The sequence below is a fragment of the Osmia bicornis genome, chromosome 10 (assembly GCF_907164935.1).
Source record: "Osmia bicornis bicornis chromosome 10, iOsmBic2.1, whole genome shotgun sequence".
NCBI lineage: Eukaryota > Metazoa > Arthropoda > Insecta > Hymenoptera > Megachilidae > Osmia > Osmia bicornis.
This window is the reverse complement of record NC_060225.1, coordinates 951849-973322: the sequence shown is the minus strand read 5'-3', so window position 1 is coordinate 973322 and position 21474 is coordinate 951849. Positions and strand designations below refer to the sequence as shown.

Genomic DNA, 21474 nt, shown 5'->3' with positions numbered 1-21474 from the left:
ACTAATGAGTGATGAAAATACTTTAAATGTTGTGTATTTGAAAGAAGACAAAAATATTATATGGTTCGCTCTACACATATTAACTGCAAAACATATCAATGCTTCATTGAATATGTACTGAATTCTGTTAGTTACACGGCTATACAGCGGCATATATAATTTAGTTAACTATGTATGTTCCAGCCATCCGACCGTCCTGAAACTTCTACATATGTTAGCTAAATAACAGAACATCATTCCTGATTTTCTTGGTAGGTGTTACCCAAAGGGTTGTTTGCAATTAGCACCCGCAAAAAATAAATTATTTATTTTCTATCCTTAATGATTGATTAGCAATTCACGAAAAAATATATGATATGCAATTTATAAATACGTATATTTTCGTTTTTACCGTATTTAAATATCTGAAACAGTAACCGAGAAAAAAAAAGATAAAGTTAAGGCCGTTGACCCTCATATTACCCTTAAACGGGGGGGGGGAGCGACCTGAAACTTTACCGCATGATGTTTCAGGCAAGAGCATTGTATGGCACACAATAGCAATAAAAATTGGGGTGGGGACCGATTGACTATCCTTATCCTGCTAGACCCTTTGTCCCTTCACTTTGAAAGTGGGCATATAATTTCCTTCGTGAATCTCTGTTAATTGTCTTTGGTGTGGAAACAAAAGGAGAGTCCCTTAAATGATAATGAACTTTATTTAATATAAGTAAACCGATCGCACATGTTCACACTGCCTCGTTTTCTTCTCGTCTGAGCCTGACCCACATGTGACCACCCTCGGAGGGGGAATGCACACATACACACACCCACTCACACAATGCAAATGTACATTTACACAACACGCCTCCTTGCATTTGCATTGTCCTTTTCAAGTCACATTTTCTCTCATTTTACATTCATCAATCTTCTAAACTTCTCAAATTTTTCTTTGGACAACGACTTCGTAAATATATCCGCAATATTTTCATTGGAACTTACTTTAGTTACATTTATCATCTTATCTTTTACACATTCATGTACGTAGTGATAATGAATTTCAATATGTTTTGAGTTTTTCGTGAAATTACCATGGTTCGCTATATCTACCGTTCCAGAGTTATCTTCGTAGATCTTTGTTGGTCCAATTTGACCTATATTAAATATTTTAACTAACTCTGTTATAAATTTCAGTTCGCTAACTGCTTCCGATAACGCCACATACTTAGTATATATCGAGGCCTTCGTTACACATTTTTGCTTCTTTGATTTCCAATGAATTGCGTTCCCGTACAGTCGAATTACATAACCAGATCTGGACTTCCTGTCTAAAACATTACCTGCCCAGTCGGCATCTACATAACAATCTAACACTTCGACATTCTCATTTCTTTTAAATCTTAATTTAAAATCTCTTGTTAGATACAGATACTTTAATACTCGAAGGGCATACTTGAAATGTGTCTATTATAACAATTTTGATACCTGCTTAAATAGTTAACGCTATAGCTTACGTCCGGTCTTGTACCTGAGCTTATATAGGGTGTCCCGTAACGCATTTTCACCCTCTGAAGGGGTGGTAAGTGGGGTGATTCTGAACAACTATTTCCTTTGCGAAAAAGTGGTTTGAAGCTTCCTTTTTGAATTATTAAGCAAAAACACTGACCAATCCGAGCGCGTATAGCGCGCGGGCTCAGGGACGGCAGCGTCGGCTACGAAAGCGGGGTTGACGTAGGTCGTGAACGAACGGCTCGGCACCCCGTTGGCATATCACAATAAAAAAATGGAACTGATTGAACATTTTTAGTTGTTGTTTAAAATGAATACGGAATCTAATCCCTTGTCGCCTGTCATAATGCAAAAAAGGAAATTCTAAACAACAAATAAAAATGTTTGAAGTGGAATAATTAATAAACGTTTGAATTGGAGGCTACGTTAATATTGAAAAATTTGAAAACAATTTAAATGAAACTTACCCATTTGTTTCTAAATTAACCTGCTACGCTGAAACTCTCTAGATGTTCCTTACAACACGACGAAAAGAGGAAATAGCAGTTTTCTGTTTACAAATATTATAGATTGTATGGTGTAATTATGCGTAGTGGATAGAATTGACTGTATCACAGCTTCTACTTTTTTTGTACCTTTCAATGCCAACGTTCGTTCAGAATGTAATTCAAGGTTGAAATGGCTTTGATTCGAATTATACAAATTCTCAAATCCGTAATGATCAGTATAGGATTTAACGCGCTCCAGAAAGTTGTAAGAACTTGAAATTAGTTCTGGTTCTTTATCAGCACTGGACCTCGTAACAAACTTTGTTACCTTTCGCGATACGATACAATATGTTTTTTTAAATTTTAATATCCATATACGACTAGCTGTAAATGATGGTAAATTTTCTAACGGTAAATAGAGCTTTAACGTTACAAGCAATTTTGCTTGTAACGCCCACCGTCGAATGTCTATGTCGTGTATTATTGGGTTGAGTCATAAGTAATTGCGGGTGCCGGTACGGGGTCATAAACTTTTTCGGGAATTCCAAACGACCTGCAGTCCCTTGTCGCCATGGTGGTCCCTTTATTTCTAATGCCTCGTCTACACACGTAAACAAAATCGCGCAACTCGTGTCTATAGACAATATTTCGCAATTGTCTATAGACAAATGGAGAACAAACCGGGTATCTAAAGACTGTTCCATAGACCAAAATCGCAAGTCTATTGTATCCCATCTCGAATAGAAAACATGAGACAAGTTGCGCTATATCTCGTACTGGGAACGTGTTCATAGACACAAACAAATCAGTCTCTGTCCAGACCTGTGTCCATTTTTGCGTTTTTGGTAATACTGTAATTATGTGGAGGAAGGAAAAGACATACAGCGATGGTACAGGCAGCAACGTCTGAACTCATGGTGTTGCGGCGACTACAGACATTACCCGCAGACAGTCTACATACCATGTCCGGCAACATCACTCGACTTTTCGCGGACAACGTATGTAGACTGTCTGCCGACGATGTCGTGTGTCTACATCAAATCAGTATGTTTCGCTATGTCTCTGAGCGAGGTTGCTCTCGCGGTTTATGGGGCATATCTGTTTTTTAATTTTCGGAAAAAGAAACAGAAAGCTACTAAGCGATTGTGTAGGCGTAGCTTTTTAGAAGAAGGATATAGATATGGACATGATCTCCTTAAAGAAATAAATCTAGACGATAGCTCAGGTTTTAGAAATTTTGTACGGATGTCCAAAAGTGATTTTGAAATTCTATTACAAAAAATTGGTCCATTAATCGGAAAAAAAGATACCAACTTCCGTGCAGCAATTCCTACTTCTATAAGATTAGTCGTAACACTGAGATATTTAGCTACAGGGGATTCATTTACTAGTTTAATATATACGTTCAAAATATCCAAACAATTAATTTCAAAAATCGTACCTGAAGTATGTGAAGCTCTTATTTCTACTTTAAAGAATTTCGTTAAGGTAAGTAAAATTCCATTATTTTGTTAAAAATTTAATATTTATTTAAGAACAATTAAAACTCAATGAATCATTATTATAATAAATTCAGAAAAGCTGCATCTTCGGTATTCGTTGTTGATGACATTGCTGTTGAACCCGCTTGGCATTCGTAAGCCCCCATAATTAAATTGAAGCATATTTGGTCAATATGGTGCTGAGCAATGGCAATTTCTTTTTTACTTCTGTCACTACTCCGAAGTTTGGCTGCAATATGCTCTCCGTAGATGGAGAAATCATCTTTTTTAGCTGCAGTATCAGTTAATACTTTTAAACAATTTATAGCTGCAACTTCATTTTCGTCCTCTTTTCTCGTTCTTTTTCTTGTACCCACTGCTCTCAGTTGTCGGAACTGATCGTGCTCTATCTCCTCTGGTACTTCTACGATCGAAGGTTATGTCGTACCTGTAGAAGGTTCCTCTTCTACTATATCTCTCTGTGAAAAACATAATTGGTAACGGTAATTTTTTTTTAAAACATGTATAGATTCCTGCGACAGAAGAAGAATGGGAAGAAATATCGCATGGATTCAACGCCAGATGGAATTTTCCACATTGTATAGGGGCAATGGATGGAAAGCATGTGGAAATTGTGGCACCCGAAAATAGCGGCAGTTTGTTTTATAATTACAAAAGGACCTTTAGCGTTGTACTTCTTGTAGTAATAGACTCAAACTATAATATCATTTATGCAGATGTTGGTTGTCAAGGGCGTATTTCTGACGGTGGAGTTTTTCATCACGCGATATTAAGCAAAAAATTAGAAAAAAAAGAACTCGCTTTACCACGTGCAGTACCTTTAATGGGAAGAACTAAACCTACTCCATTTGTATTAGTGGCAGATGATGCTTTTCCACTATCAACAAATCTAATGAAAGCTTTCCCCGGCCATCATGATAAATGTAGTCCTGAACGAATTTATAATTATAGACTGTGCAGAGCACGTAGAATCGTAGAGAATGTATTTGGCATTCTCTCATCTAAATTTAGAGTCTTTTTAAAACCTATAGCTTTAAGTCCCAAAAAAGTTGAAATTGTTACATTGACATGTATTTATTTACATAATTTTTTGCGTAGAAACTCTATTGCAAGAAATTATTATTCACCACCGGGAACATTTGACAGGGACAATTTAGAAAATGATACAATTTTAGCAGGGAGTTGGAGGGCAGAAATGGAAAATCGTAATAATTTTATTGACTTACAACATATTGCTAGAAGAGCACATAATCAAGCACATGAAATTAGAAAAGAATTCATGCAATATTTCATGACTCCAATAGGTTCAGTTCCATGGCAAAATAATTATGTGTAAATATTAAATTGTGTTACTCTCTTCCTTTTTGTTAAACTAAACAGTCAAGACAATTAAATTATTAAAAATTATATATTTACTTCAGTGTTATCATTCACATCAGATGGATCATCGATGGTGCATCTGCTATTTCTTGGTTCGCTTTGTTTAATTAAAAATTATAGGGATTCATAAGCGAACCATGAAGGTTTTTTCGGCGATGAACCGCTTTTCCTATTATTTGAAACTTTCTTATGTTCCCTTCGAAATTGGCACTTCAGGTTTGATATTTTTTTTCTACGTCATTAAGACCAATGTCGTATTTGGTGGATAAATACAACATCACATCATTTTTTTTATTTCTATTCCGATAATCACAACTTGTAATATTCCATAAGCATTCATTTGAATGAATATCTTCAATAAATAATAGAACTTTCTCATTTGACCATATATTAAATAATAATAGAAAATAAATAATATACACAGATTAAAAATAATTAATTAAACAATATACACAGATTAAAAATAATATGAAATACTGAAAAATATTGAACACGAATTTAATTGAATATGAAATGATCACGAATAAACATAAATAATATACACAGATTAAAAATAATTAATTAAACAATATACACAGATTAAAAATAATATGAAATACTGAAAAATATTGAACACGAATTTAATTGAATATGAAATGATCACGAATAAACTGTTTCTGCAAATTTATTTATTATTTGTCTGCAGATATTGTCTGTTGTTTTCCGTGGAAACGGAAAACAAAATACTTACCCGTGGACTGTCCGCGGATTGTTTACAAATAGCGTTTTGTCCGCAGACAGTGTTCGAAGACTGTATGCGGACACATGTCTGTGGACAATTGTCTGCCAGTCTGGATGTGAACGCGTGACAAAGTCGATTGACTGTGTTGCAAATTGTTCGCGACTGTCTACAGACAAAATTCTCGATTTGTCTATAGACAGTCGCGCAATTTTGTCTACGAGTGTAGACAAGGTATTAAATTAAAACAGTCTGAATGCAATAGCCGGTGAGTGTGGATCGACTGCAAATTCAATTTGCATATAATGTTGTGGGAGTTCCAAAATAGTAATAATACGGCCAATACCGCAAAGAAGATATGTGACGTTATCGGCAAAAGTGTAGTATCAGAACGTACAGTGCGAAATTGGTGTGCTAAATTTCGTTCTGGAGATACAAGCCTTCAAGATGAACCTAAGCATTTGGACGATCTACTGATGTCGATGGCAACGTTCTAAAGCCGAGTATCCACTTGTATCAAACGCCCGTACCGTATCACTGTTCCGAACCCTTTTGAAGAGGCAAGCGTTGCCTCGTTGCATGCCACGGCGTGCTACGGCTCGGACAACATTTCTTCGTTTCTTGATAGAAACGGTTCGGTAATAGAACTGAGCCACTACAGGCGAGAAGTTTCGTTTTGCTGCGTGCTGTTCCAAAGGAACGGCGGCAACGGACCCATTCGAAAAATTTGTCGATTCTTTGCCTTTGCATCGAAGAAAAGGTTCATGCGTTTGCACTTGACATAGCGTTTCGTGCCGTCACTTGGGTTTCAAGTTCAATAAATTAACATTTCAATTTATTTGAAATCTTGCGGTATTATTGGATTCATTTCAAAATCGATGGAATTATTTATGAATTTAATCTAATTTAATTTAGACAAATTTTATCGTCCAAATATATTTAAACAGATCAATTACCTTCGGTGCTACGCTGTATATAAAAGAGCAATGTTAAAAATCACCTGTGTGATTATTGAAAAAGGACTATTAATTTTCCAGAGATTTTTCCGTTGCTGAGTATCGAAAGTTCGATTGGTCTGTGATACGGAGGTGAAGGAACAGGCCGATCCGAAAATTGTCGATTTCTTGCCGTTCAAAGGATAGGTTCGGAGACCACTTGAAACGTAAAAACAACATATCCAGACGAAGGCCCGAAATGCTATGTCAAGTGGAAACATGACACTTGAGGCACGAGATAATATGATCTGAGATCGGATATATCAGTGAGGTAATACTAATGCAACGACTGAACTTTTTTATTTTTCATTTTTTTCTTATAAAACTTTTACCAAGATATTTGTGACGTTTTTCTGATTAAAATGATACCAAATACGATATGGTTTGGACAACTTTTACTTATAATAGTGTTTGCTATTTCTGAACTGTGTCTTCTAAACAAAAAAAAGAACCAAAAATAAAAAAGTACAATTATTGGTAGTTTCTATGCGTGCGAATACGCATTTGTTGTTCGTTTTTAACATTTGTAATTTTTTAAAACTTTCGAATATTAAGATTACATTGTTTTCAAAAACATTCTATTCAACGGCACCAGAGAGACTATTTTCATTACATCTGCAAGTTAAAGGAGGAATTTTATGAATCGGTTTATAACTTAGGGAAATAAACCGATTCCTAAAATTCCTCCTTTAACTTGCAAATGTAATAAAAGTTGTACAATACTAATTGTAAGCGACGGACTTCTACAATAAAGAAACAGCACGTAGCAAACCGAAACTCCTCGTCTATAGGAGTTTCTTTCAAGAAACGAAGAAATATTGTCCGAGTCGTAGCACGCTGTGGCATGCAACGAGGCAACGCCTGCCTCTTCAAACGGGTTCGGGACGGTAATACGATACGGGCGTTTGATACAAGTGGATACTCGGTTTAAAGGTACTAGTGGAACAAAACTCACAGCAAACGACCAGGGAATTGGCAGATAAGATGGGAACATTTCAATCTACTATTTGTCATCACAGCACGTTTCCAGGTGGATAAATTGTTTAAAAAAAAATATTTTTTTCATAAATGATAAAACACTTTACTTCTAAACGAATTATTAATTTACTTGTTATTCATGAATAAATTTAAGACGATGTAACATTTATCGCACTCTTCCCTTGATATCTACGCTGTGCAAATGCATTTGTTCACGACCACGACCGAGCGCCGATGAAAGCCAATGCTCCCGTGGCTCAGCGCGCGCTCTAATTGGCCAGTGTTTTTCTTTAATAACTCAAAAACGAAGCTTCAAACGACATTTTGGTAAAGGAAAATGTTGTTCAGGATCACCCCAGCAAGCCCCCGTTTCCGAGAGTTACACAAGTTACGGAACACCCGTATATTTGATTGAATTGCTTGTAGGACATTTTTGTATGTATAATATAATCTGTAATACGCAGTAATTTATCCAAACGTGTACCACCCATTTCGACTTGGGCAGTCCATCTGCATAACTACCGAATAGATTTGACCATTTTGAATCTAGATTGCACTGTTTCTAATTTCAAACGCTTCGTTTTACCACTCTTCCTGTATTCTAGCGCATCTCTTCGGTACTCGAAACTGATTGGTATTTCATTGGGCCTACATTTTTCTGATTGTTGGTGCTGTTTCTCTTCAGTAAGGTCCATTTCTGTTTCTTTTCCAGCCATTCGAAATTACTATCAGGATCTTTACTGTTTGCCAAGTCTTCTTCAATGTCCAAATATGTTTTTTGTTCCACGTTGAATGTTGGATCTTCCGTATGTTGCACAATTATATTGTATAAAATATCTTTTAACTCTATCTCGGCACTGTTAATAGGCGTACCTTTTTTATCCGCAGAATTAAAAGCTATGGATAATAGAGTAAGCACATTTATTGGGTTAATATAAACCATTGTGCAGAGCAAATTTTGGCAATAGTCAAATTCTATTCGTCTCGATAACTAAACATCTTGAATGCAAATACTGAACAAAGTAAAAAGTGATTGCATTTACCGACTTTATATATGATCTTTGATTCAATGTTATACGATGAATCACGTGATCGCAACGCAATTGGAGAAGGCTGTGCATATAAATAATAAAAACTGATGCGTTTATACCAATGGTCGGTAAACTCATTAGTCAACAGCCAAATTTCTGAAACTTAAACTACATAGGTAGGTACACTGTTTATTAACTTAATAAACTTTAATCGAAATTTTAAGTCTTAATTAAACTATAGGTACACTGAATAAAACTTGATATCATACTTAATAATGATCTTATCTATTGATAAAAATTAAATTGTAAGTAAGGTACCTATCCATAAAATTAAATCATGACAGTGACTGGCAAACATTTAATGTGAACAAATCTCCTTGGAAAGTTTGGGTAAGTCAGGTTTGTATGTTGTTGTTTTTAATTTTAGGCACGAATCCAGGTTTTCATCAATAAGACGACTTCTCAATTTATTTTTGTGTAACGTCCCAGAATAGGTACGTCACTGCACCGACGTATAGGGAGAGCGGTTCCCTCAGAAGGCGACTCGTAATGTAGTAATAGGGATTATAGGTTCGCGTGGTAAGCGGTTAAGGAGTAAAATCCAAACATGTACTAAACTACTGTTTTATTCAAGTAAGTAAGAAATTAATAACTGAGTATGCTTTTTCAAGATATAAAGGAAAATAATAATGCTAGTGTAACAATGTATACGGGCTAGATAAGAAATACAATGAAGAATTACAATGAGTACGCCCTAAATGAAAAATACAGTAGAAAATATATATTAATATGTATTAGTATGTACGCGACATAGACTATGGATACAGCCAATACTCTGAATAATTGCCAACCACGCTAAGTATTAGAAATTATCAATATCAGTGACTTGTACGGTATCCTCAGACACGAGCGGACTCTCGCCTACAGGTGATAATCGGTTTCTGGTCTAGCCAGAGCTATGGTAGTACAGGCCTGTTTCAAGGAGCTCCGCTCCTTGCTAGCTCTTTACACTTGAGTATGAACTCAGTACTAACATTTGGTTAACACGTTGCGGACCATGAGTAGGATGTCCACAGATCTGAAGAGTCTCGCATGTCGTCACTGAAAACTAAGGATTTGTCTTTACTCTTGCGCTCTATCTTTGCCTAAGCAAGTCAGCGCAGAGCTTTTCCTCTACAGCCTGAGTGGCGTCCGTATTCAACCGAAGTCGAAGACGATCTGATCTTTCTCTGTGCGCAACGCCTCTATTTATAGTCAGATTTTGCTGACCAAGCACTTTTTTTCTACATAGTCCCTAGTCTATACGCGGTCTCCCTACTCTATGATTTCACCCCACCGTGAGATCATCGATGTTCTGCTAGCGCATATGTGGTCGCACGTCGATCAATTATTGATAATTTCATTTACCGTCCGACTTACCGACTAAACATTTATCGACTTACTGACTAGACTGAATTATCTATAAAATTTGAAACGAAAACTATTTTATTATTACAAAAATATGTAATACAAATTAAACATTTCTTATAAACTTTAACTAAAATTAATTATTATAATAAAAATATTGAACAAAAGAAAAAGTTGCTTTGTTTAGCGGGACGTTACACTTGATAAAGTTCATGCTTGAAAAAGATTGTTGGTAATTATTTAGAAGTTGGTCCTCCTCACCGATTTTCGTGACCTTAAAATATGTTGTCAAGGTCATCATTCTGAACAACTTTTCCCTATACATATTACCGCCGCTCGGCCTTAGTTTCCGAGATATTCGTAAAAAACTGCAGTTATATTTATGTCACCAGTACACTGTATTCCGTGAAAAATGGAGACTGAATAGTGATTGAAAGAGCGAATGAAGTGGTTTGAGGTTAGGGTTAGGGTTAGGGTTAGGTTTGGTTTAGGTTAGGTTTAGGTTTAGAGCGTACATGGCGTGATACGAGAGCTAATATTCCTCGTTATGGAACTCGTACGTCTCATTACGTGGGATATATAGCTGAGTTTTTATTCCGACGTCAACATGATGTTAATGAGCGTATAATGGCATTTTTCGACATTATAGGCGAAATGTTTCCGATTTCTGACAAAACACAAAATGAATAGTAGGTATACAATATATAAAAAGTGAAAGAAAGAGTAATTATAACGTGAAAAAATCAAAAACAAAACCCTAACCCTAACCCTAACCTCAAACCACTTCAATCATTGTTTCAATCACCATTCAGTCTCCATTTTTCCCGGAATACAGTGTACACGTAATCTAAGTTTAAGTAAAGATTTTTGCAAATATCTCGGAAACTAAGGCCGAGCGGCGATAACATGTATAGGGAAAAGTTGTTCAGAATGATGACCTTGACAACATATTTCAAGGTCACGAAAATCGGTGAGGAGGGCAAACTTTTAACTAATTACCAAAGATTTTTGCAAATATCTCGGAAACTAAGGCCGAGCGGCGGTAACATGTATAGGGAAAAGTTGTTCAGAATGATGACCTTGACAACATATTTCAAGGTCACGAAAATCGGTGAGGAGGACCAACTTCTAAATAATTACCAGATTGTTCACATGAATATATAAAACCGAGAACGGAAAGAACAGCAAACGCTAGTTATTTCAACTGACCATATGAGTCAGGAATACTATTCCAGGTGTTAAAAATCATCATGTCTTCCTTCTCCAGGTCTTTCAGAGCAGACCACTTGTGCTGTGAACTAAGTTCACATTTGTTTTTCTCCAATATTTCCATATCAGCACAAAGCCGTTCAAATTTAGAGCTCCATAATTCTTTGATTTAAAAAAAAATCCAGCAATTGCATTTCAAAGTTGCCAATGTCAACATTGAAGGGAAAAAAATTTAATTCTGTTACAGTAGCATTAAGAGGTTTTTTAACAAAGGCTACCGTCACTTTGCTGTTTCTGAATTCCTGAAACCTGTTGAGAAAAGCTTCCCTCATATTTAAGATTGTTGTTTTGAAATAGCAAATGTCAATATCAGAATTATTTTCTAGACGATGTTTCAGCAGGCTTGGAAAGTGAATCGAAGTTTCTCTTTCGAAATATTGAGGAGAAAGAGATAATTTGTTTTCAAATGAAATAACTTCTTGTAACATCGAAAAAATTGTGTTTCCTTTCCCCTGTAGTTTATGATTAAGCTGATTTAGATGAGACGTAATGTCTACCATGAAATAACATTTTTGGATCCACTGATCGTCCGTTTGTTCTGGATAGTAAATACCCTTCTCAAGGAGAAATGCTTTAATTTCTGTTAATAAGGAAGCGAAATGTTTTAAAACGTTTCCTCTTGATAACCAACGTACAGTGGTGTGAAAAAGTTTTTGGAACTTCATTTTATCGTAGAATAAATATCGAAATAGATAATATTACGATTTGCAATGAATATATTTATGAATAATTCTGTTAATTACTACGTACCATATATGTACTGTGCACCGATTACAAGATGTCCCACGGGACGGCACAAGGGCAACGGGGGGGCCCTCGTTTGCTCCGCCACTTCCTCACCGTTTGACGCTTTCGTCACGCCAACGTTTGGATGTTTGACATCGCACGCTACATAGGCGTAGGATTTCTGTATTGGGGGAGGGGCAGGTTTTCTGACCTACCGTTAATATATGGTACACATCAGCTTATACTGACTAATATAAAAAATGTCATAAAGTTGTTCAAGCACAACCGAAAATGAAATTCGATTCTCTGAGGGGAAGATAGGAAATCTGAAATCAATATTTCGTAAAACGTCAATATTTTGCGTCTGTTTTTTCCTTATGCGCTGAAAATATGTCACTTCTTGCTTTACAAAAACTTAAGTCGTTTAGTTCAATTTCTAAAAAATGATTCTGTTATAAAGCATATGCCACTATTTTTCGGATCTACTATATGTCTATGCCAATGCTCGCTCGCACTATCTCACTCACGACTTATCAGTCTCGGTACGTTCCATCGACTTTCTTTGTCACACGGTCTGAATTAGTGTGCGTGATCGTTTTAGACAGTAGCTCGCTAGAACCGAAAATGCAGGTGAAATGACGTGTCTCTCTTTCATTCTGACCAATCAGATTTGCGGCCTTCTCATGGGACATCTTTGTCATCGGTGCATAATATATCTCCTTATTAAAATTATTGTTCCTGAAGCAGATATAAAGAAAACACTAAATAAAATAAAACTGCTCTTTTCAAAGACGTGAAAAAGTAATAGCAAAAACAGTTTGTAACTGAAAATGACATTAAAGATATTATCTAAATTACAAAAATGTATATAATCATTTACCTAATATTTAGTGTGATGTCCGTTTCGTGTAACAATGTCTTCTAATATATGTGGGAGAGATTCGATTAATTTTTGTATATAATTTGGTGAAACTTTCTTCCACGATTTCTTTAAGTTTTGAAATCGTTTTTGTTTGGAGTAATTTTCTAATCTCTTTTTCCATGTGAACTCAGACGTGTTCAATCGGATTCAGGTCTGGGCTCTGTGGAGGCGTCTCAAGAACATAAGGACAATTTTATTGCAGCCAACAACGAACATCCCAAGCTTTATGTTGGGGGTCGTTTTCTTGGTAATAATAGAAATCATTCTGTATGTCCAATTTTTTAGCTGATTCTATTAAATTTTCTTTTAAAATTTTGAGATATTTATGCTTATTCATAGTAGTATTTATAAAAGCCAGATTTCCAGTTCCATTATATCCCATATCATTACACTTTTCCCATCATATTTTACAGTGTTAGTAACATTTGTTATATTTAATTCTGTATTAGGTTTTCGTCTGACTTTGACTTGCTTGGTATCACTGTTATACAAGTTAAATTTTTTCTTGTTCACGAAAATGACACGTTTCCAAAATTCTATATCTTTCTTTGCAAAACCTTTTGCATACCGAAGCCTCTTGTTTCGAATTAATTTCGCTAAGTAATGGTTTTTTCCGAGAAATCCGTGCAACATACTTATTCTTAATAATTCGTTTTCGTATTGTAGAAGGATCGATTTCTTTCTTACTAAACTCCTTAATTTTAAATGCTGGTTTAGTAGATGTAAGCCTAGGATTTTGTCTTATTTCTCGCAGTAAAAATTTTTCATCGGTTTAATCCATTTTTTTGGAGCGTCCAGATCATGGATTCATTTTTTATCCGACTTCGAAAAGGAGGAGGATACTCAATTTGATCAGTATATATATATATATATACATATATTTTTTTTTTTTTTCTGGCTTTGTTCACCGATTACTCCGAGATGGGTAAACCAATCGGAATGAAATCTTTTGCATCTTGTAGGATATGTCTTCCGATTGGTCCCGTTATAAAAACATTTCGAATTTTTTTATTCCGAACGGTTTTTATTGCAAAAAAACGGGAAGTTTCTAATCTCAACATAGAATGACTTCAATCATCCTTTAATATATTGCCGGGGGCATGATTCTGAACAACTTTTTCATTATGCATAATTAACGGAAACCTTTAGTTTTCGAGATATTCGTGAAAAACTATTGTTATTTTTTCTGCCTTTGTTCGCCGATGATTCCGAGACGGATGGACCAACTGGAACGAAACTTTTTGCATCTTGTACAGTACAACTCCCCATTGGTCCCGTAAAAAAAATATTTTGCAGTTTTTTATTCCTAACGACTTTTTTTTCTAAATGTACGTTCGCTGATTACTCCGAGACGGATGGACCAATCGGAATGAAATCTTTTACGTCTTGTAGCTGTTACGAGCCGGAGGGGGCGGCTGCGTAGCCGGGGCTTAATTTAGGTATATGGTAATTGTTAATGGCTTGACCAGTGTTGTTATTAACACTGGGAGCCTAAGGAAGTAGACGTGGAGACGAACCTACGTATGGCTAACGTAGGGAGCTCCAGGAGGTTGGCTATGGTGGACGAACCTACGTATGGCTAACGTAGGGAGCCACAGGAAAGGTGTAGAGTGGAGGACGAACCTACGTATGGCTAACGTAGGGAGCCTCAGGAGAATGATATGCGGACGAACCTACGTATGGCTAACGTAGGGAGCCGCAGGAAGCGTTAGTATTAGGTCTCGTAACTTGATTGATGTACCTCGAGCGGTAAAGGTACACCTTAGTGGGTTTCTGGACAGTAAATATAATTGTACAATAGTATGCAAATTAAACTAGTATGAGTTTATTCTCGATTCCGGACCTTACAATTGTTGTGTGTAATTGTCGCGGTATTCAATGAATTGAACTCTAAGTTGCACGTTTGAAATGAGTTGAATAAAATAAGTTTAGTTTCGATTCCGCGAAGCAAGAATCTAATCCTTCTCGGTTTTCACGAACACGAGCAAACGGGGGCGGATTACAACGATTATAATAATGCTTAACAGCCGACAACGTACTGTATAGTTACTGTGAGTGCTTGAAAGGGACTTGAATACCCGATCTCGCAGAGTTTCCTCGTTGCAGAGATTATCCGAAAAAGAACGTACTGACGTGTATCGAACTGATTCTAGACTTCAACTAGACCCGAGGTGCCCTTGTCGCCACCCTTTTTATACTCAAAAACTAGAGTAAAAAGGGTGGTGGGGACTGACTCTACGTGACCCGTAGGACCGCGCCCTTGCTTTGCGTTGGTCTCGAATTTTCTAGAAGACGGTTGGTGTCGGGTGCACACATCCGATTCCATATAAGGAAATTTCTTGAGAAGGGTTTGTAACACCATATAAGGAAATTTCCAAGACGGATACGTAACATCTCCCCTCTAAGATGAAACATCGTTTGTTACGATGCTTTCACCATTCGGAGTCGGATGAGTACACCAAAATTGCCAAATGATTCTATTACTTTTGAACTGAACTATTGCGATGTGTGGTGTGCGTGTATGTAATTGTGTATATGTGGGGACTTAGCTTAGGGAGTTTTTGATTGATGGCCACCGTTGCTGGTTGATCGGTTGGATGCTGGCCCTTGGAGTGGCTGGTCCCATGTTGGTGGAGGGGTGCCTGGGCGCAGTTTCCTGCGTTTCCTCAGGCTATCACCCGGCGTCCAGGTTGTGATGTTGTCATCGGTGATCTGGGCCAGGAGCAACCCATTCTCCCAGATGTAGGACACCGCAGGTTGTCGGTTCTCCTTTCCTCGTTGCGATGCCATTGAGGTTCCCTGGTCGATTGCCTTTGGGTCTCGTGTCTGGCTGGCACGTCCAAGGTTGAACTTGCCGCTGCCTGGCTGGAAAGGTCCCTGTGACCTTATAATGGGCCCGGTGCGGTACTCCTTGAGCCAACTACCCATTTGTCCGGTTTGTATTGCGATCGTCCTTTGCGGTGTTTAAATTATCTGCTGCTATGTTGCGGGTTTCAGTCAGTCTTGTGATTAGATGAGTGAGGTAAGTTCCATAAGTATCCAATTCTTCTCCCTCTGGAAAAGAACTTGGTTGTCGGGCTGGTTTTCCAAAGATCAGCTCGTGCGGGGTGAAATTGGTAGCTTCGTGAACTGACGTGTTGTAGGATAGCGTTGCGAAAGGTAGGTACAGGTCCCAGTCCTCGTATGAATTCATGTAATGTTTTAAGTATTCTATAAGTACGATATGACTTCTCTCCAGAGAACCATTGGTTTGTGGTCTGTAACCTGAAGTAGTAACTTGTTTAATTTTGAAAATTTCTGCCAAGTGCGTCATGACTTTTCCCATAAAGCTTGTTCCTCTATCCGTTAAAATTTCACGAGGTGTTCCGAAAATTGAAATGAAATGTCTCGCGAACGCATCAGCTATGGTTGTAGCTTTGATGTTTGGTAGTGCAACGGCTATGCAATATTTGGTCAAGTTATCCTGCATGGTTAAGATGTGGCGGTTTCCCCCAGAAGTCTCAGGGAGTGGTCCAACAGTGTCTAGAGCGATTTTATCAAACGCTTCCAATGGTGTGTCTGTGATTAGCATCGGTTGTCGAGTTTTCGCTCTTACTAACTTCTGTTCCTGACAGCTTTTGCATTTCCTGATGAACTCTTGAATATCATTTCTCATTCCTGGCCATGAATATTTTGCTCTTATACGTTTGTAGGTTTTTGTTACTCCTTTATGTCCTCCTAATAAACTGCTATGGGCTTCCTCTATTATTTGTTTTCGGATGTTTTCAGATGGTAACCTTATTGTTCCCAGGCATAGGGTAATCTCTATGCTGGTATCTTTAAATACTTTATTAATCAGGGCTTGATATCTCTGAATGGTAGGTCGATCCTGCTTCCTGGTTATAGTCAGTCGAATATTTGTTGTCCTGGTTTCTCTGAGAGCGGTTCTCAAGTTTTGCAGTGCCGAAACGACGTCTTCTTCTTTGATTTCTTCCCAAAAATTCCGTGTAACAAAAACGGTAAAGATTTGAAATTCTTGCCTGGATGTGGTAATGACTTGTCCTTTCTTTGGATTATTGTTGCAGAGGTCCTCCTTTCCGAGATAGCCAACATCGACAAGCATTCTTCCTCCAGGATCAATTAGTTGGCAATCTGCGGATGTCAAGTGTGCGTAGTTTCCCTTTGTGGTGATGAGCGTTTCTTCGCAATTTATTATTTTACAGCGGCCGTGATCATCTTGTTCTTCTTCCGATGATGAGTCTTCTGGGTGTGATGATAATGAGTCCGCTGCTGATTCATAGCAGATGGGCAGAGTATTACTAAAGTGCATTGGAGTGCTTTCTTGAATTTGTGTACCCGGTGGAGTCTGCGGTCTGGCAGGTTGTAGGGGTGGTTGTAAACCTTGGACATCTGGTCCGTCTGTTGGTGGTGTAGGAGGATCAGGTAGTTCCACGACAGTAGACGCAGGCCTTATGGTAGTCTGACTGTTTTCCTCTTCGTCGAAAGATATTAAATCTTCAGTATTTTGTGGAGTCTCGGAAGTGGTTGGACTTGGTATGAAATGACCAGCGGTTTGAGTGGAATGCGCTATTGGCATAAATGGAGAGGTTAGGTTGATATCATCCCGTAGTTCCAACAGATTTTGTGAAGGGGTAGGTAATGGTGATTTTATGATTGGTGTGATCCTGTCGGTTGGATCTTGATGTATTTTCCTTCTTCTAATTGATCGGGGTTGAGGCGTGATTGTCGCTTCATCAGAACTGCTGGTATCTTCCGTGTATGTTGGTCTTTTCTCCCGATCTCGTCGCAATTCATGGATGCGTCGACCAATGGTATCCGGCTGAGGGTCCGGGTTTGGTATTGGCACTTTGAACTCCTTGTCTTCTCGTGGAATCAAAGGGAGACAGACTGTAGGAGGGTTCCGGGATAAAGCGTCTGCGTTTTTGTTTATTTTCCCAGGCTTGTGAATAACATCGTACTCGTACTCTAAGAGTCTTAATTTCCATTTTACTAGCCGTGAAGTGGGGTCTTTAACTGAATGTAACCAAACCAGCGGTCGATGATCCGTGACAAGTGTAAATCTTCGTCCGAAGACATATGGTCGGAAATACTGTACTGCGTATACCATGGCTAGACACTCCTTTTCCGTTGCTGAATAATTTCTTTCGGCTGGATTCAAACTTCGAGAAGCGTATGCAATTGGTAAGTCTCGTCCAATTTCTCCTTGGCTTAAAACTGCCCCAATCGCATGATCCGAAGCATCCGTCGTGATAACAAATGGTCGTTCAAAATCTGGATATTGTAATATTGGTTGTGTACAGAGTTCTTTACACAATAGTTCAAAACTCCCTTGTTGTTCTTCAGTCCATTGGAAAGGGGTTCCTTTTCCCAACAGCTGAACTAGTGGTTTTGCCTTTAGAGAGTAATCCTTGATGAATCGGCGATAGTATCCCGTCAGTCCCAGAAACTGTTGCACATTCTTCTGTGTTTTTGGAATCGGAAAGTTTTTTACGGCGTGAAGTTTCCTAGGATCTGGTTTAACCCCGTCAGCAGACAAAATGTGTCCCAGATAGGCAACCTCTTTGCGTAGGAATTCGCATTTATTAGTCTGTAGAGTAAGTCCATATTCCCTGAGGCGATCGAATAGTTTTTTAACTTTAATTTCGTGTTCACGCAGCGATGAAGAGAAAACAATCATATCATCTATGAACACAAGTACGTTTTCCAGGCCTGATGTTACCCGGTTCATGACGCGTTGGAATGTCGGTGGTGCGTTCTTCAAACCAAAAGGCATACGCACAAACTCGAAATGTCCATGTGGTGTTGTAAACGCGGTCTTCTGTCTGTCCTTTGGGTTCATTTCAATCTGATGAAATCCATTTGCCAAATCAAATATTGAGAAGTATTTTGCTCCGCCTACCTTGTCTAGTATTTCTGGAATATTAGGTAATGGAAACTTGTCGCCTGTTGTTTTTTCGTTTAATGCACGAAAGTCGATTACCATTCGCCAACGTTTGTTACCATCGGCGTCCGGTTTCTTCGGTACAATCCATAAAGGAGAATTGTATGGTGAGGTGGATGGTCTAATAATACCCTGCGATAGCAGAGCTCCAACCTGTCGTTGTATCTCCTCCTGATGTACTGGTGGGTACCGATACTGTCTAGTATTAATCGGAATGTCGTCTGTTGTGTAAATAGAGTGATGAAAATTTGGAACCTTGCCCAGGTTATCTCCAGGTAGGAAAAATCTATCAGAAAATTCCCTGACAATTTTGAACACATGTTGTCGTTCTTCAGAGTTTAGATGATCGGTCCTTAAAAGATCTTGGATACGTGTAGTTCTGTCTTCCTTTGTTTCCTTTGCTAGATACGAAGGAATAGGATCGTCATCTGATGAGTCAAAAATCTCATACGGATGTATGCGTTGTGGTTCAATGTCGATTTCGATTTCGTCTTCTCCGGTGTTTGTGGCTAGGACATAGCAAATTCCATCATGATTGCAGACTGCTGCTTCTCCAATGTAGACCTGTTCAGGAGTCTTGATTCGTGCTAGGTACCCTTCCATAACCTCCGGATTTGCGACTGGAACTGCAATTTGGAGAGCTGTGCGTCCTGGCAATCTATGTTTAATTGGCAATACTGGATGTAGTTCCATCTCCTCAGCGTTACTGAAGAATATAGGTTTAATAGGTTGGTTACGAGTTACCAAGGTTTTATGGTAATAGGAAATTTCAGCCCCTTCCTGTAATAAAAAAGGGCTTCCTATGAGTCCATCAGCGGAAATAGGCAAGTCCTCTACTACGTAAAATTCCGTAGCAGATCCATTAATTTGCAAACTGGTAGTTCCCAAGGTTCGGATCGTAGATGATGCGAGCCCAGCGATTTTTAGACCTTCCTTCGATGTGATTCCGGCCTTTTCTCCTAGAGCATGAAGAACTACCAGATTTACAGAAGCTCCTCCATCAATTAGAAATTCTCCCGTTCCTTTTTCCAGTTCTGGAACCTTGATCCTGATGCGTGGGGTTGGTGCTTCCTTGATTCGTCTTCCTGTTTCTGGTCTGCAAATCGGACCATTTTCCGGCGATCTTCGTTGCGTACGCTCACCGCCTCGCCGTTTGGGTGAGCGTTGTTGGAGTTTAAAGGTTTCCTCAAAGGTGAGAAATTCCCTCGCGACTCCCTTCGATACTGGAATCGGGGTCTTTCGCAGCGAGGTGATTTTTCACAATCCTTCCAACCGTGTCCGACCGTACTGCAGTTTGCGCAATAAAAGTCGTAAACATCGTGTTTGGTGTTGAACGGCTCGTCATATTTTGGCGCCTCCGGTGAGTGGTTTGGAGAGCGTGAATAATCATGCTTACGTAAAGTCAACGCCGTTGCACGTGAAGCTCGTTCTTCGAACTCCGGTTCGGAACCAGATGTGCTGCGATCCCTTGGTCTTTGCCGATAGGGTGACGGTGACTGAGGGTACACACGCCTGTGTTCCTTCTCTCGAGGACGTCTCCAGCTGAGAAAATCCTCTTCTCTACGACGACTAGGTGATGCCTTCTCCTGAATCTGTCGTCGGTTCTTGAGGCGACGTTCAATTTGTAACACAGCTTCGTACGCCTCTTCTAAAGTTTTAATCTTTTTGTCCAGAGCGGCGATTCTCCAGGCCACACGCTCCGGTAAACCCTCAAGGAAATTCTCCAAGATGTCCATTTCCATCTCCTTGATGAGCTGATCCACGTTGGTCGTGTACCTCTCGCGAATCGCGATACGAGATCCATGGGCAAGTTTGCTGGCTCTGTCGATGTACTTCCTTAGTGATTCGTCCTCACGGATTTTAAGGCGCGAAACCTCAGCTTGGAAATACGCCAAGTTCTTCCCAGGAGCGTATCGTTTTTTCAAATGTTGTAACAATTGAGTTACATTGTTGAATTGTTTATCTTGGATACTAATCCGCGCCGGACCGGTGAGTTTAGTCAACACGATACTCAGATACTCTGTTTCCGACGTATCTGGTATTAACGCGAGCCCGTTTTCTACACTCTGAGCGAAAACCGACAAAGCTGGATTCTCGCCATCGAAAGTGGGTATCGGCGCGGTAGCGAATTGAATACAATTACGCTGTGTTAACAAGGCCATAGAATTAGCCATTGTTAAGGTAAGATTCGCGACTTCGTCAGCCGAAAGCCTGGTTTCTGGCATTTTAACGCGAAAATCCTATAGAACAATTATAATACAAGTCCAGTTGTATCCACGGTATCCTTACGGATATTTATTCAGTGGATCCCACCGCTGTCACCAGTTTTGTTACGAGCCGGAGGGGGCGGCTGCGTAGCCGGGGCTTAATTTAGGTATATGGTAATTGTTAATGGCTTGACCAGTGTTGTTATTAACACTGGGAGCCTAAGGAAGAAGACGTGGAGACGAACCTACGTATGGCTAACGTAGGGAGCTCCAGGAGGTTGGCTATGGTGGACGAACCTACGTATGGCTAACGTAGGGAGCCACAGGAAAGGTGTAGAGTGGAGGACGAACCTACGTATGGCTAACGTAGGGAGCCTCAGGAGAATGATATGCGGACGAACCTACGTATGGCTAACGTAGGG

At 38.8% G+C, this 21474-nt stretch overlaps 2 protein-coding genes across 2 annotated transcripts; one reads left to right on the top strand and one right to left on the bottom strand.

Moving 5' to 3' along the window:
- The first annotated feature begins 3032 nt into the window (after positions 1-3032).
- On the top strand, positions 3033-4814 carry LOC123988230. Its single transcript, XM_046287468.1, has 2 exons — positions 3033-3464; positions 3987-4814. The coding sequence occupies exons 1-2, from the start codon at positions 3033-3035 to the stop codon at positions 4812-4814; spliced, it is 1260 nt and encodes a 419-aa protein (XP_046143424.1).
- An 11010-nt stretch (positions 4815-15824) lies between these two features.
- LOC123988229 lies at positions 15825-21019 on the bottom strand. Its single transcript, XM_046287467.1, has 4 exons — positions 19988-21019; positions 18119-19625; positions 17240-17377; positions 15825-16114 (listed from the first exon to the last, which is right to left on the bottom strand). Exons 1-4 carry the CDS (start codon positions 21017-21019, stop codon positions 15825-15827), a joined length of 2967 nt encoding a protein of 988 aa, XP_046143423.1.
- Positions 21020-21474: the final 455 nt, after the last annotated feature.